At 39.2% G+C, this 13,655-nt stretch overlaps 1 protein-coding gene across 4 annotated transcripts; it reads left to right on the plus strand.

Moving 5' to 3' along the window:
• The first annotated feature begins 2,693 nt into the window (after window positions 1-2,693).
• LOC148017178 (uncharacterized) lies at window positions 2,694-12,907 on the plus strand. 4 transcript variants are annotated; one of them, XR_015687848.1, is made up of 5 exons: window positions 2,694-3,090; window positions 7,231-9,672; window positions 10,644-10,768; window positions 10,885-11,014; window positions 12,541-12,907. XR_015687848.1 is itself a non-coding variant. In XM_087662564.1 (5 exons), exons 3-4 carry the CDS (start codon window positions 7,832-7,834, stop codon window positions 10,765-10,767), a joined length of 1,965 nt encoding a protein of 654 aa, XP_087518690.1. In that variant the 5' UTR covers window positions 2,694-3,090; window positions 6,810-6,995; window positions 7,231-7,831; the 3' UTR covers window position 10,768; window positions 10,885-11,770. The 4 variants fall into 4 exon arrangements, 3 of the variants coding, with proteins under 3 accessions (XP_087518690.1, XP_087518689.1, XP_087518688.1); XM_087662564.1 differs by lacking the exon at window positions 12,541-12,907 and adding an exon at window positions 6,810-6,995 and having other exon boundaries at window positions 10,885-11,770; XM_087662563.1 differs by lacking the exon at window positions 12,541-12,907 and adding an exon at window positions 6,868-6,995 and having other exon boundaries at window positions 10,885-11,770.
• The last annotated feature ends 748 nt before the right edge of the window (window positions 12,908-13,655 follow it).

Genomic DNA, 13,655 nt, shown 5'->3' on the forward strand with positions numbered 1-13,655 from the left:
CAGTTAGATTAAACTTTTTAATTTAAAATTTTCTTTTAATTAAATATTTAAAAATATTTTTTAATTTAAAGTTTTTTGAATATAGTTTTTCACACACTTAGAGAGAGAGAGAGAAGATGAAAAAGAAGATAGAGAGAGGAGGGGGGAAAAGAGGAAAGAGAATAGTCTTTTTAAAATTAAACATTTTTCTTCTCCCCCTCCCCCCTCTCTCTCATGTGTAGGGCCTAAGTTCTCTCTCTCTCTCTCTCAGATTAAACTTTTTAATTAAACATTTTAAAAGCTTTTTTAATTTAAAGTTTTTTAACATAGTTTTCCACAGACTTTGAGAGGGACATAGAATAAGAAGAAGAAGGAGAAATATAAAAGAAAGAAGAAGAATAAAGAGAAAAAGATGGAGAGAGGGGGAAAGAGAATAGATAATAGTCTTTTTAAAATTAAACCATTTTTAATATAGTTTTTGACTTAGAGAGAAAGATAGAGATGAAATATATAATTTGAAATAGAGAGAAAATAGGAGAAGAGAAAGGAAAATAGAGAAAAGAGAAAAATAGAGAGAGAAGAAAAAATATATAGATAGAAAAGAGAGCAAGAGAAAAAAACTAGAGAGAGAGAGAGAGAGGAGGAGGAGGAGGAGGAAAAAAAGAGAAAGAGAGATAGGGAAAAAGAAAAAAGCCTTTTTAAAATTTAAATATTTTTTGAGAGAGAGGAAGGGAGAGAGAGAAAAGATAAAATTCAAAAGAGAGAGAGGGAGAGGGAGAGGGAGAGAAGAAAAATATAAATATTACTATATTATTTTCGATGTAAGTTTGAAAAGCTCCAAACCTCCAGAGGGCTTCTCGAACCTATCTCTTTTCCAAACCTCCATTTTTCAATCAAAACCCCCTCCCCTCTCCTCCCCTCTTTCTCACTTGCAATCTCTCATTTTCTCTTCCCCCTTCCTTTAATCATTAAAGCCTCCTCCCCCTTTTTAAATTAAAACCCTCTCCCCTCTCTCTCACTTATAATCTATCTCTTTCTTTTCCCCCTCTTCTTTTTTAATTAAATTCCTCCCCTTCCCCTCTCCCTCTCTCATGTGTAAGGCCTAGGTTCTCCCTCTCTCTCAATTAGATTAAACTTTTTAATTAAAAAAGTTTTAATTAAAAATTTTAAAAGATTTTTTTAATTTAATGTTTTTCAAACAAATTTTTTCATATACTTTGAGAGGGAGATAGAAAAAGAGAGAAAGAGAGAGAGACACAAGAAGAAGAAGGATAAAAAGAAGAAGACAAAGAGAGGGAGGGGAAGAGAAAATAGAAGTCTTTTTTAAAGGGGGGGAGATATAAAGAGAAGAAAAGGAGAGAGAGAATTTGAGCACATAGAGAGAATTATAGAGAGCAAATATATAAAATTTAAAAGAAAGAGAAAAGAAAAAATTTTAAAGAGAAGAAAAAAGAAAAAAGAGGAGAGAGAAGAGGGGGAGAAAGAAGAAAAGCGAGGAGAGAGAGAGAGCCTAAGAGAGAGAGGAAGAAGAAGAAGAAGAAGAAGAAAGAGGAAAAGTGAAAGAGAGATAGGAAAAAAGAGAAAAGTCTTATTTAAATTTAAATATTATTTTAGAGAGAGAGAATAAAAGGAGAGAGAGAGGAGAAGAAGAGAGAGAATATAAACATAAACAAAGAGAATTATATATAGGAAAAAGATAAAATTTACATACTTTAAGAGAGATTGAGGGGGGAGAAAAAAAGGGAAAGAAGAAGAAGAAGAAGAAGAGAAAGAGAGGGAACATATAGAGAGAATTATAGAGAGAGGAAAGATAAAATTTAAAAAGAGAGAGAGAGAAGAAAAGTGCAAAGAGAGAGAGAGAGAGAATAAATTTTTAAAAAAGAGAATGAAGAGAAAGAGAGAGAAGAAGAAAAAAAGAGGAGAGGGAGAGAGAAGGAAAAGAAAGGAGAGAGAGGGGAGAATAAAATGAGAGAGAAGAAAAGCGGGGATAGAAAAAAGGAGAAAGAGAGAGAGAGAGAACTAGGAGAGGAGAAAAAATAAACTAAAATAGATTTTGGAGAGAGAGAGAGAGAGAGAGAGAGAGTCTGTGTGTAAATAAAAAAATTAGAAACAGAGAGGGAAAAGAGGAGAGAGAAAGATGAGACTTTGCTTGTTGCTTCGGGGTAGCGAAACGGCCGTGCGGAACGCTAGTAACCTATTACTTTAGCAAGTGAGCTATGCTTTTTCAGTTGATTTAATCATGTTAATGTATGCGCCCACCATGGTAATTGGGTTGTAGCCAAGTTGATTTGGGTGTGGGAAAGAGTTTTGTGGGTGTGTGAGTTCAAACCGTGGATTGCACTTCCACGAAGACACAGATTTATTTGCATCGAGGACATGTGCCTACTAGAGGCCCAGAAGCTAACAAGCTGGTGGCTAGAGGAGTATGATGTAATTATATACTCTTTTTAGCGCGCACGTTTTTGTTCTAAGGTGCCAAAACCTTCCATATGGGTGATGCAATACGATCGAGCCGTCCCCAGGAATCGAACTCATGCCAAGTTCCCTCAATATGGGAGACCGAGCATCGAACTCGGCCGGAACGCGCGCACACATTACTATATTTGAAATTCAAGACACAAAATATGTATTGATTAAAACCGGTTTTTAAATTTAAAAAAAAAACACATATTAGGTAATAGGACCTGATTGGTGACACTGCTGCTGCCTGCAGTCGCATCACTTGAATCCTGGGAACGGCAAAGCATGATAGGCGAATCAGGCAGTGCCGGCAGCTTCTTGTACTTAAATGGAATTTTATATGCTCACAGAATCCCCCCGAACAGTTTATACAAGCAAGCGCCATTGGGTTGATTGAACTTGACAAAAGCATCATGGCGGACGATTGAGATTCCTTGAAAGTTAAGAATGGGAGAACGACCAGGCTCTCGGTTAGTTCATCCCTTGTGGGCTTTATTATACTACTTTTGGGACATCAACATCATCAGAAGAGCCAAAAGGAAGAGAAGGAACAAAAGGGAAAGAGCATCGGAGAAGCAAAAAGCCTGCAGCACAGAAGATTTTTGCACTCTCCAATGCCATGGCTTCCTTCCTGGCAATCAACATGTGCAGGTATGTTTTTGTTTTTCTCATATCCGTCCCATAGAACATATAATTGCTTGCTTTCTTCTTTACTCATGCCTCATACATTCTGTAAGATTACCTTCCTCTTTTGGCGCTTTTTAGCTCTGAGGCCTGCACAAATTGGGGCATTTGTATTCTAGATGTAATTTGCAGTCATTTGGTACTAATCCAGGAGAGATCGAAGGGATTTTTCTTTCGGGGGAATTACATCAAGGCACCATTCTGCAGATATTTGGGAACATTAGATGGAGGGATGATTCAGTATATATTTTTCATTTGTATTCTAGATCTGATTTGCAATCATTTGGTGCTAATCCAGGAATTTAACTCTCTCTCACTGAGATTAAAGGGACTTTTTGTGGGGGAGATTACATCAAAGGACCATTCTGCAGATATTTGGGAAAATTAGATGGAGGGACTTGAGATTAGAGGCTTCTAGTAAGGCCATCTTGTACAGTCTCTTTGAGATTGGTTGGGCTCCTGGGATTATCTTAACGACATACATTTTTCATTTAAGATCTACAAACATGTTTGATCTCTCATTTCAGTGTTTTGTGATTGGGCACCATAGCCCTAAGTTTTTCTGATTGAAGTTGCCAATATTTTTCTTGTGACAACTTATTTCCCAGCTCCCCTGATTTATCACCCAGCACAAACACCAGCTTAATTGCCATTATAGTAGCTCTGTTGTATCCCAATGAGGATGTTGGTAGAGATCAAGTTCCCTCAATGACAACCAACCATTCCTTTGGCGTGGCAATGAGTGTGCTTTAGCGATTGCTAAGAAACCTATGTTTCATGTTTGCTTTAAGCTCACTGAGGTTCAGTATCATTATGTTCAGCAGTCTCTCTTGGACTGCAAGCTAGAGCTGGAGTATTGTCCAATGAAGGACAATGTTGCTGATATCTTCACGAAGGCTCTTCATTTTCCTTCAATGCTTCACTATGCATCTTTTGAGCCTTCAGCCACTCATAGGATCAAGGGGGGGTTGGCAGTCATGACTTCCATCGTGTCTTTCTATCTGTCATGTCCTGATTGTGAGCCTCAGGCAGGGACATTTGGAGCTCTGGCACTGTCTGTCTAGCCACTTGTTACTGCTTATCTCCAGCCAAACCTAGGAGTAGCTGTCCTCAATATTATCGAGTTGTCTGCCCACTTTTAGGGGCTTCCCACATGGCATTTTATCAAGTCGGCCAGTTTTTGGCTGATTTATCTAACCAACATTTATGGTTGGACCAGTTCCTCCATTTTTTACCTTGTTGTAGGTGGTGATTCGCTGGGCAGCAGTTATGTATTCAGTCATCTTCTTCATCAGCTTTCCTCTATTGTCTGTTGTTAGCAAGTTCTTCCTTTCTGTTGCCGTATCCTACTCCCTCATGAGTCATTGTCCAGTCTCACCAAAGTTTGTGCAGGGGCTCCTTCCATCATATGCAGCTTTCATTTTTTGCGATCTATTCAGGTTGTGTTTTTTTTTCTCTCTGCCTTCTCTCTTCTCTCATTTGCATTGATCTTCCGCATGTGCACTAACTTCCCCCAATCATGGAGAACAAGTTATACTCTTCATCCTTATTGGTGGATCATATCACACAAACCTTGGGCAATCAATAGAAGTGGAGGTTTGGGAATATCTACATCAACAATATTTATCATCCATGAGGCCCATCTCCCCTCCTCCCCATACTCATTCATGGCCTTTGGTCCAACTCCCCCCATTAGCTCCACCATTGACACACTCAAGACTGGCCTGAGTGAGCTGCATCTCAGTTGAGGCAATTGGATGGCAAGCATAGCCACCTCTCAGCTGACTGAGGACAAGTCACTTTTGGGACAATTGGCGGCTCAATGTCATTATCACAGCCAGGCTCAGTCATGTTGATATATACTTTCCAGTTTGTATGATCTATCTTCCCTCTCTACTGCTTCTACTATGTAGATACCAATTGTTACTCTCTTCAGGAACATGGACTTATACCAATATCTAACTGTCAATAGAAGAGGACTTGGAAGTAAATCTCAATCAAGTATAAATGCCATCTCTTAATAATTACATTTTACTTCATTTGAGCATAGTTTTGATGTTTCAAGTTCACATTCTTAAATCATGCCGCTTTCACCCCTTTCTAGCTCTCATGTAGTTTTTTTTGCATTTTGTCAAGTAGATTTAGCCTCATTTCCCATTTAGGTGCAGCTACTTTACCTCAGGTGGATTTAGTTTTTTTTGGTTTTTCCTTACGTTTCTTCATAGATGAGTACCACTTTGCGTTCCACGTGCTTTGTTGCCAGGAATTCCACTTCATTAATACGCACCTCTGGAATCGCAATCACACACGGTGCAATCATTCCAAGGATCTCAAACACGTGGATTTTCTTTTCATACCGATGCAGTCCATTCAATCTATCACTTGGCCACCACTCAATTTGCACACATGCTAATGTCGAGTTAGCCACAATACACTTACTCTACATATCCTAGTCTCGATGCTGACTACACATGATCCACCATGCCAGGAATTTCTTTTTCAATGGTGAGCACTTTGGGGCCAATCACCAAGTGTACTTATTCTCCCATTATCCTCCACAATAGAACTCACGTTCTAGTTGATACATCTGAGAATGCATTTAGAGATAACACTCCAACATGTCAAATTTTCACAGATCGGTCGAATCTCATACATATGTGGATCTTTGCGACCTTTGTCCAAGGGTTAGAGCCACAACGTGATCCTCATGTATCCCACCTTTAGTTGGTTTGCCAATGGAAAGTTTGCAACTGCTATGACAAATGTCGAGCTAATGCGAGGGTTGATGCCTAGTGTCTTACTCATGTGCTTTTTGTGTGTTTATCTCTTGATTGTGAGCCTTAGTTTGAGTCAGATGGGACATTTGGAGCTATGTCACTCTTTCTTTCAATCTAGTCTACCCTCTTTGTCCAACCAATCCTACCACCAATCACCTCGATATTATTGTGGTATCCAACTGTTTTTCTCACTTGCCTTAGAGCTTTTTAGTGCAGTTGGCCAGTTGTACTGTATTGGTCCGACCTGCATTTATGGTTTGGCCAATACAATTGTAGGGCTTATTTATTTTCCCTAATAGGAATCGTAACTAGCACTATTAGTGGTTCAGTGGCCAAAATAGGTTGTCTAAACTATTTCTCCTTGGGCTTGGGCACTGTCTACACACTTCCAGTCATTCTTATTACCATTCTCTCTCCCCCTTTGATGGTCATCATTTCTCTTCACTCTTTGTCCTGTCTAGTGCCCTCAATGCCGCATTCTAAAAGCATGAGAAAGAGAACCTAAATTATTATTATTTGATGAGGCCTGAGGGAGCAGGAGGGATTTGTGAATGAGTAGCACCAAATTCATGCTTAAATGAAACAGAATGGAAAGTAGCAGGTATATATATAGGCATGCTTCTGCCTCTAGAGCCTCCTCACCAGCTCAATGCCCTGGCTGATGCAAGTACACTTTAGAAATAAGTATAAGAGCATTAAATCATATACTTGCCAGCTTCAAGTGCTTATGCACCATGGTATTCCAATGGAAAAATTTATTCATTGTCCATGTTTCAGAAACACTTCATGAAATTAAACTTTTCCAAGTTTCAGTCCAGTTGCATTAGTTTCATATCTTAAATTTCCTGTGCTGCATTTTTGCATTTGGTGCATATTCTGATGCCCTTTTATGATGCTCTATATTTGCAGGAGATATTATTCCTTTGATCTCTCACTGCCTTCTGAATATGATGCTCTTTGTTCTCAGGAAATAGTATTTTTTGATCTTTCACTGTGCGCACAGATGATGGGCCTTAGTTTTACCTGTAACAGCAGTCATCGTGCTTCATTAAACTTGCTCCTTGAAGTTCCTGCTTTTTTTCCTCTTCCATACAGGTTGTTATGATAATGAAGTTATTAAAATGTTGGGCATTGTGATTTGTTCCTTTGAGGAATGTTTTTTTGCTCCCTTTGGACTGTTTCAATAGTCTACACCCTACCTTAGTGGGTGTTCCATGTTATCCCATAAGACGCAAACATTGCCAAGTTTGTTCTCATGCGAGCAGTGGTTTTAACCTCGTGAACTTACGCCACATTTCAGCTCTTTCTGACCTTGTTTTTCCGATCACAGGCTTGGTTGAGCTGGTGATTCCTTCTGGAGCTTGGCAATGGGAATGAAATGCCGTTAGAAAAGGCAACGAGTGGGTCCTTGGGATGATTGATGCAAGAATAAATGGCTTGCAAGAATCAGGATTTCTACACAGATACAAAGAATAGGGATGTTTTGCTTTAATGAACTTCTGCATCACCTGACTAAATGCTCTTCTGGGACATACAAAGATTCAGAATTCAAACTTACAAAGATATTAGCACATTGCTAACATGAGCCTAAAGAAGCCATAGCAAAAATCTCAGTTGCATGTAGTCTTCCAAACTGAATGGTGGTGATGCCAGAGAAATCAGGAGCTCAAAACTTTATTGTGCATGCATGTCGAATTGATGAGGTGGTCTATCAACTGGACAGTACTCTAGTGTATGGATGGGATGATATGAAAAATTGGAATGATGGTGATACCATGAGTGTGCCAGAAAAGTCAGGGGATCACAACTTTATTGTGCATGCATGTCAAATTGATGAGGTGGTCTGAACATCAAACCCACTATCAGCTGGACAATACTCTAGTGGATGGATGGGATTTCAATTTTGCTATTCAAAGGAATAATATAATTGTATGCATGAAAACATGGGATCTAGTAAACCCCGTGTGGACATTGAAATACTGGCTGAAAGTTGCGTAATAACTCAGCATGTCATGCCCAAGGTTCTTGAAATCAGGTCACCTGAAAAAGGTGAGCCAACAGGTGACTTAGATGGAAGGACTTTCAGCATCACCTTAGAAAATGAACGAGCAAATAACTTGGATATCAGCATCACCTCAGAAAATGGAATTTTTGAACTGCTTGAAGAGTCTCGTACATCTGAGGTATATTTGGACCCGATTGAAGAGAGGAATTGCTGTAAAACCAAAGTTTCCCAGCAGGAGCTGGCAGAAGTTGAATCAACTAGTCAAACTTGCCTCTTCGCATCCAAATTTGACCTTTCACAAGTTGCAGCAAGGACTAACTATGAAGAAATCATTTCAGGTACATCAAGTTTTCCTTGTGAGCTTCTATGTGATTCTGATATAAGGAATGTAACTGCTGCCTCAGGAGCTAGTCTTTCTCAAAGGAAAGATTTCAACACAACTGAAGGTCAATACTTTGCTGAAGTTCTTGAAGATTCATTTACGTACAGGGCTGATTTGGAGGTGGCTGAACAGAGGGGTTGTGGGGAGAGCAATGTTTCTCAACCTAAGCTGCCAGAGGTGGGGACTGGCAATCAAGTAACAGTCCCATGTGTTTCTCCATCCAGATTATATTCTGCACAGGTGGCAATAACTGCTAGCTGTGGCAGATCTGTTGGTGCTGTTTTAAATTCCCCTGATATGTTTGATTCTCTCATAGAAGGATCAGACTGTGACAACGTGAGAATTTCTTTGCTTGAGATAAATGGCAAATTTGAAGAGATTGCACATACTGAACTTCAAACTCACAAAAACGAGTTAGATCTGGGGACTAGTAATCAAGTAATAGTGCCTTGTGTTTCTTCATCCAGATTAGATTCTCTACAGGTGGCAAGAAGTACTAGCTGTGGGGGACCTATTGCTGCCGTTTTAAACTCCCCTAATACTGCTGATTCTTCATTAAAATTAAACAGATCAGACTGTGATAGCACGGACATCTCTTTGCATGGCACAAATTGCAAATCTGAAGAGATTACAGAGTCTGAACTTCAAACTCACAAAAGTGTGGAAGAGCACATAAACACAGTGCCAGTGGATGCAAACAGTGAGTCTACAGCTTGTCTCAATGCAGTTACGAATATAAAAGGTGATGATTTGGATCTAAATAATTTGGGAGGCGACTCTGAAAGGCTGACAGTGTTAGATGAGAAATGCAAAATCAATGAAACTAGACATTTAGCAGCAAATGGAGAGAAGCATGTATGTGTAAAGCTTGTCAATCAAGGAGTAATGGACATGCTACATTCAAATGGTGAACTTGCCTCAAGCATTGAAGAAAGTTCTAGAAGCTTTAAGGTTCCTACAGAGCTAGTCTGTGCACAAGAGAATAGAGTATCAAACATGTGTGTAAGACCTCAAGATGGTGGTAAATCTTCACATAGTTTGCGTGCCCTTCTATCCTTGGAGCACACAGACTCATTTGAGAAGCGAATATGGCCAGTTGTATTGCCTGAGAAATACGAACCTGACAGCATGGATATACTTCACAGAGCATCTTCTGCAGCTAAATGGAGTGGTGATGAGCATCAACTGTCACATCACACAACCAACCTTTTTTCAGGGAAATGGTCTGACCATTTAGACATGGAAGCTTTTACGTCTTCAACATTTTCAGGTCCAGTTATCTTGTCTGAAGCAGGGATACCATATTCAGGACCAGTTGTTCGTTCTGGAAGTATATCCCACCGCTCGGACAGCAGTACCAGTACTCGTTCATTTGCATTTCCCATGTAGGTAACAGGTTCATCTACCAAAAGATATCTAGCTATTAAGGTCTTACTGCAAATTGCTAGGAGAAAGTTAAAAAGTCAAGCCCTTCCATGGATTCTAGAAGCAGGTGTACAGATACAGGTTGCAAGAAACTTGGGGCCAGCTATGTGTAAAAGGCTCTGAAGCACTGGGCTGCCTATCACTGTCTAGGAGATGGAAAAAGTGGATCTTGAGATTTGCTTGCACGGTTGGCAACAACTACACAAAGTCTCTCCTTTTCACATCAGCTTGAACCTCTTCTGATTATAGATGTCACTTCTGCAAGGCCTCTTGTGAAGCTAGTCTGGATCTCTCAAGCACTGCAGACTTTAGTACATGTGGTAATGGGAAGATTGTGATGGAATGAAAATTTTATTAGCAAGGATAGGACATAGCAAGAACTGGCATACGACATTACAATTGCCCATGTTTCTGCAACCAGCACACCTCTCATAAAACTAACATGATGTCTACAGAACCTAATTAGGCTATCTTTTCTCTTGGAATGCAATGAAAGTGCCATTTTTGCATAGTCTTTTCTATGTGTATCTTGGAATGCAGCATGAAAGTGCCATTTCTGATTTTCATGTGAGGAAACTTTGTGTTAGCATCTCACATCTGAAAGGGGATGGTGTATCCATGCTATATGGGTGTCAATAGTGTGCGTTTAACATGTCATGTGGGGAAAGCTGATTGTAGATGCATATGATATCATAATGTGTTTTTGAAAAGCAGGTTGAGAGCATTTCAGATCTCCATGTACACATGGGCTGAAACAATCTGCTTTGTGGGTGCATGGTTGCGCTGCCAAGTGAAGCAGTAGGGCAGCTATTTAAAAGAAAAGGCAGGGGGGGCCTCTGGGGTAGTTAAGAGAGGAAGGCGGGAAGATTGCTAGCTAGTTGTTTCACGTGTATTGACTGAGGTCAAAGAGGTCTGATTACTTGGTGCACAGTTTGGCAGGTGAGTGGAACAGCAGCCCAGCCACGATGGGGCAGCCAACATCACATGGATACAGGCAACGAAAGAGGTATCACTTCTGCTCATGTTGCAAAAAGTCATCAACCGTGTGTGACTGAGGTCAGTACTATCATTTTCGGACATTTCCATATTGATCATCTAAGTCGGTTTAAAGCCACAAGATTTAAGATACCTCTCAGTTTTTATCTCAGTTTTGAAATTGTCTGCTTTCACAGATATGTCTGCTCTTCTGATCAGTGAAATGCTTGCACACCTTGCTGGGCTGGGCTCTTGTTTCTACTGAATCCAGAGTGAATAGATCTCTTATTCAACATGATAACAACTGCCTTTGAAGTGCTTTATAAGGTAAAATTCAAGGAGCTTAGGGTATAACAACAGGTTTTTTTTTTGAATGTGACCTCAATTTAATAACGCAGCCACATCATGTGCTAGTAATTGTTAAGATGAGCATATAGCAGTGGTACCATTGGGGTTCTCAAGTCGTAATGGCTTCCAAAAACAATACCATATGTCTTGTTATATATGAAGTTCGTGGGTGGGGTCTTCAGTATAGATCCTTGTTCATATAGCAGTGGTACCATTGGGGTTCTCAAGTCGTAATGGCTTCCAAAAACAATACCATATGTTCTGTTATATATGAAGTTCGTGGGCGGGGTCTTCAGTATAGATCCTTGTTCATCTTGTACATTGGCTTTCATGCTTACATTTTTATTTTCATTGTACCTAAGAAAAACTGGGAGCAGAGATTAGTGGCCTAAGAACTTCAGGAGACGTTATATGTAAGTTTCATGTTGGTGATTCATGTCTTCAATGTAGGATTGATGTTCAGTAGTGTGTCCCTTCTGCAAGTCTAGGACTCGCATTGTTTTCTCCTCGTAACATGATTTGTCATTTTAGAAAGGGCAAGTTCATGTTGCACTCATTGGAATGGGTAGGGGTTTAAACTCAACAGATGAGCTGTACAAAGGGCCTATGCAAAATCTGCGATTTTGCTTGGCATGAGGGTTGAGGAGGCAAGAATGATAAGGTTCTTAAAGCCATGAGTTCAGTTCTTCACATGAAATTATCCTAATCATGCTGATGTACATTTATTTAGGGGAAAAAAATCACTTCCTGTTCTGCAACTGTGCCTCTTAACTGTAGTCAAACTGTAACAGAGCTTGCTTTTTTCTTTGATTGGGGGGGGGGGGAGAGGGCTGTTGGTGTAAGGTTAAGAACAGAGCTTGCTTTTTTCTTTTGGGAGGGGTGTGGGTGTGTGGATGATGATAAGTTGGCTATCTTCATCATGGTTGATTATGGTGGTATACACATTCAAGGGGGGATGAATAGGTCCGTCTCTTAAGATTGTATTCCATAACATGGTTTGTTTGGTTCCATATTCATGTATATAGAAGTTCCCTCCCTATAAAAAGGCTCAGAGGATCATGACTAAATGATGATGGGGAAACAAGTATGAAAATCAAGCGCAATTAGAGAATCTATTAGGATTTTGTGTCAAGAGGTTGATTAAAAGGAAGTAGGCATGGCCAAGTTATTGAGCTATTGAGAAGCGTGGCTTGTCATCATCCAATTGACGTCTCAAGAACAAAAAACTATTGGAAGAGAAGATTTAAGGCATCAAAAACTTAAGGGATTTTGATAGGATATAAAATGATATTAATAGTTGCATTTTAAAAAACTCACTAGAGTTCATTATATTTAGAGCAAAAGTATGTTTCAGATTAGTCCTCACTTCCGCCGTTGGTTTGGACAAGGTGATGCAAGAATTTGTCGAATGGATCAAGCACAATCGTTATCAATATGATTGTCTTTCTCTAGCCAATGTTTATGGAGGCTTTGTTCTGTCTCAAGTGCTTTTAAATCTTTTGTAGAGACCATCTTCCACGCGCTCTCTTGGATCACAAGAAATTGGATTTAGTCTTCGACAAGGGAAGATTGGCATCAGAGAATTCTTCAATGGTGATCTTGTACTTTGAGATGTTGATGGAAGATGATGTTTTTAGTGTTGGATAATGTGCTAATCAAAAGTGCAAGGGAAAGATATTGTGGTATGTTGAAAAGGGTGAATTTTCAATAACAAAGTGTAGGGAAAAGTGAAAGATGTGATAATGTTAACCTTTTTCTAACAAGCGCACATGGGCATGTACTAGAGCATTCCTCTTCTTTTTTTGGGTGGGTTGATGGTTTGTTTCTAGTTGTGTGTTTTTATTTGTTTGCATTCCATTTTGGGATGAACGATCCATGATGCATCTTATCATACTTGATATGTGGAGGTTGATCGAACCATCCCATCCATACAAAGATATAGCTATTGTTTAGTTAGCAATTAATAGCTTCATCTTTGGATCATAGTAACAAATGCAAGTGCAAGCATTGTAGTAATAAGACAATCGTCTTGAATATATGCACGGGTTTAGTGAGCCTTGTTATTTGGTTGAATTGAGAACATGATACAATAAGTGTTTTCAATACACAAAAACTATTGTGTTTAGAAGGTAAATCATAGACAATGTCCAAGACCTACATTCTAAGACGGAGTACATATCAATCAAAACTTGACACATTGCATCTTTAGTTTGAGAGGATTAGCATGCAATTTAGGCCATTCAAATGGTCAAATATACAAAGTGCATATTATATGGTGTGAAAATTTGTTGAAAGGAGAAATCATGAATGCAAACATGATGCATAGGTATGATCACTCATTGCCATCCTCTTTTCTCAATGAGCATCAAACAACCTTAAGATTGCTCCATGCCAACAAAAAATGGCATTTTCTTAAGAAAGATAATGGGGGACAAGATTCATTTTTAACAAGAACAAGCTTCTTGCAATGAGCTATGGATAAACTAATTAAATTATACACATCCAACTTTCAAAGCAAAAGGTTACAAATATTAAATACAATCTTCTCAATGTTGAGGACAACACATATTAAGTTTATGCAAAATAATACAATCAAATAATAACAAAAAAATTCATGGTC

The sequence above is a fragment of the Lygodium microphyllum genome, chromosome 22 (assembly GCF_053477565.2).
Source record: "Lygodium microphyllum isolate KBCC chromosome 22, Lygodium_microphyllum_v1.1.10, whole genome shotgun sequence".
Lineage (NCBI taxonomy): Eukaryota > Viridiplantae > Streptophyta > Polypodiopsida > Schizaeales > Lygodiaceae > Lygodium > Lygodium microphyllum.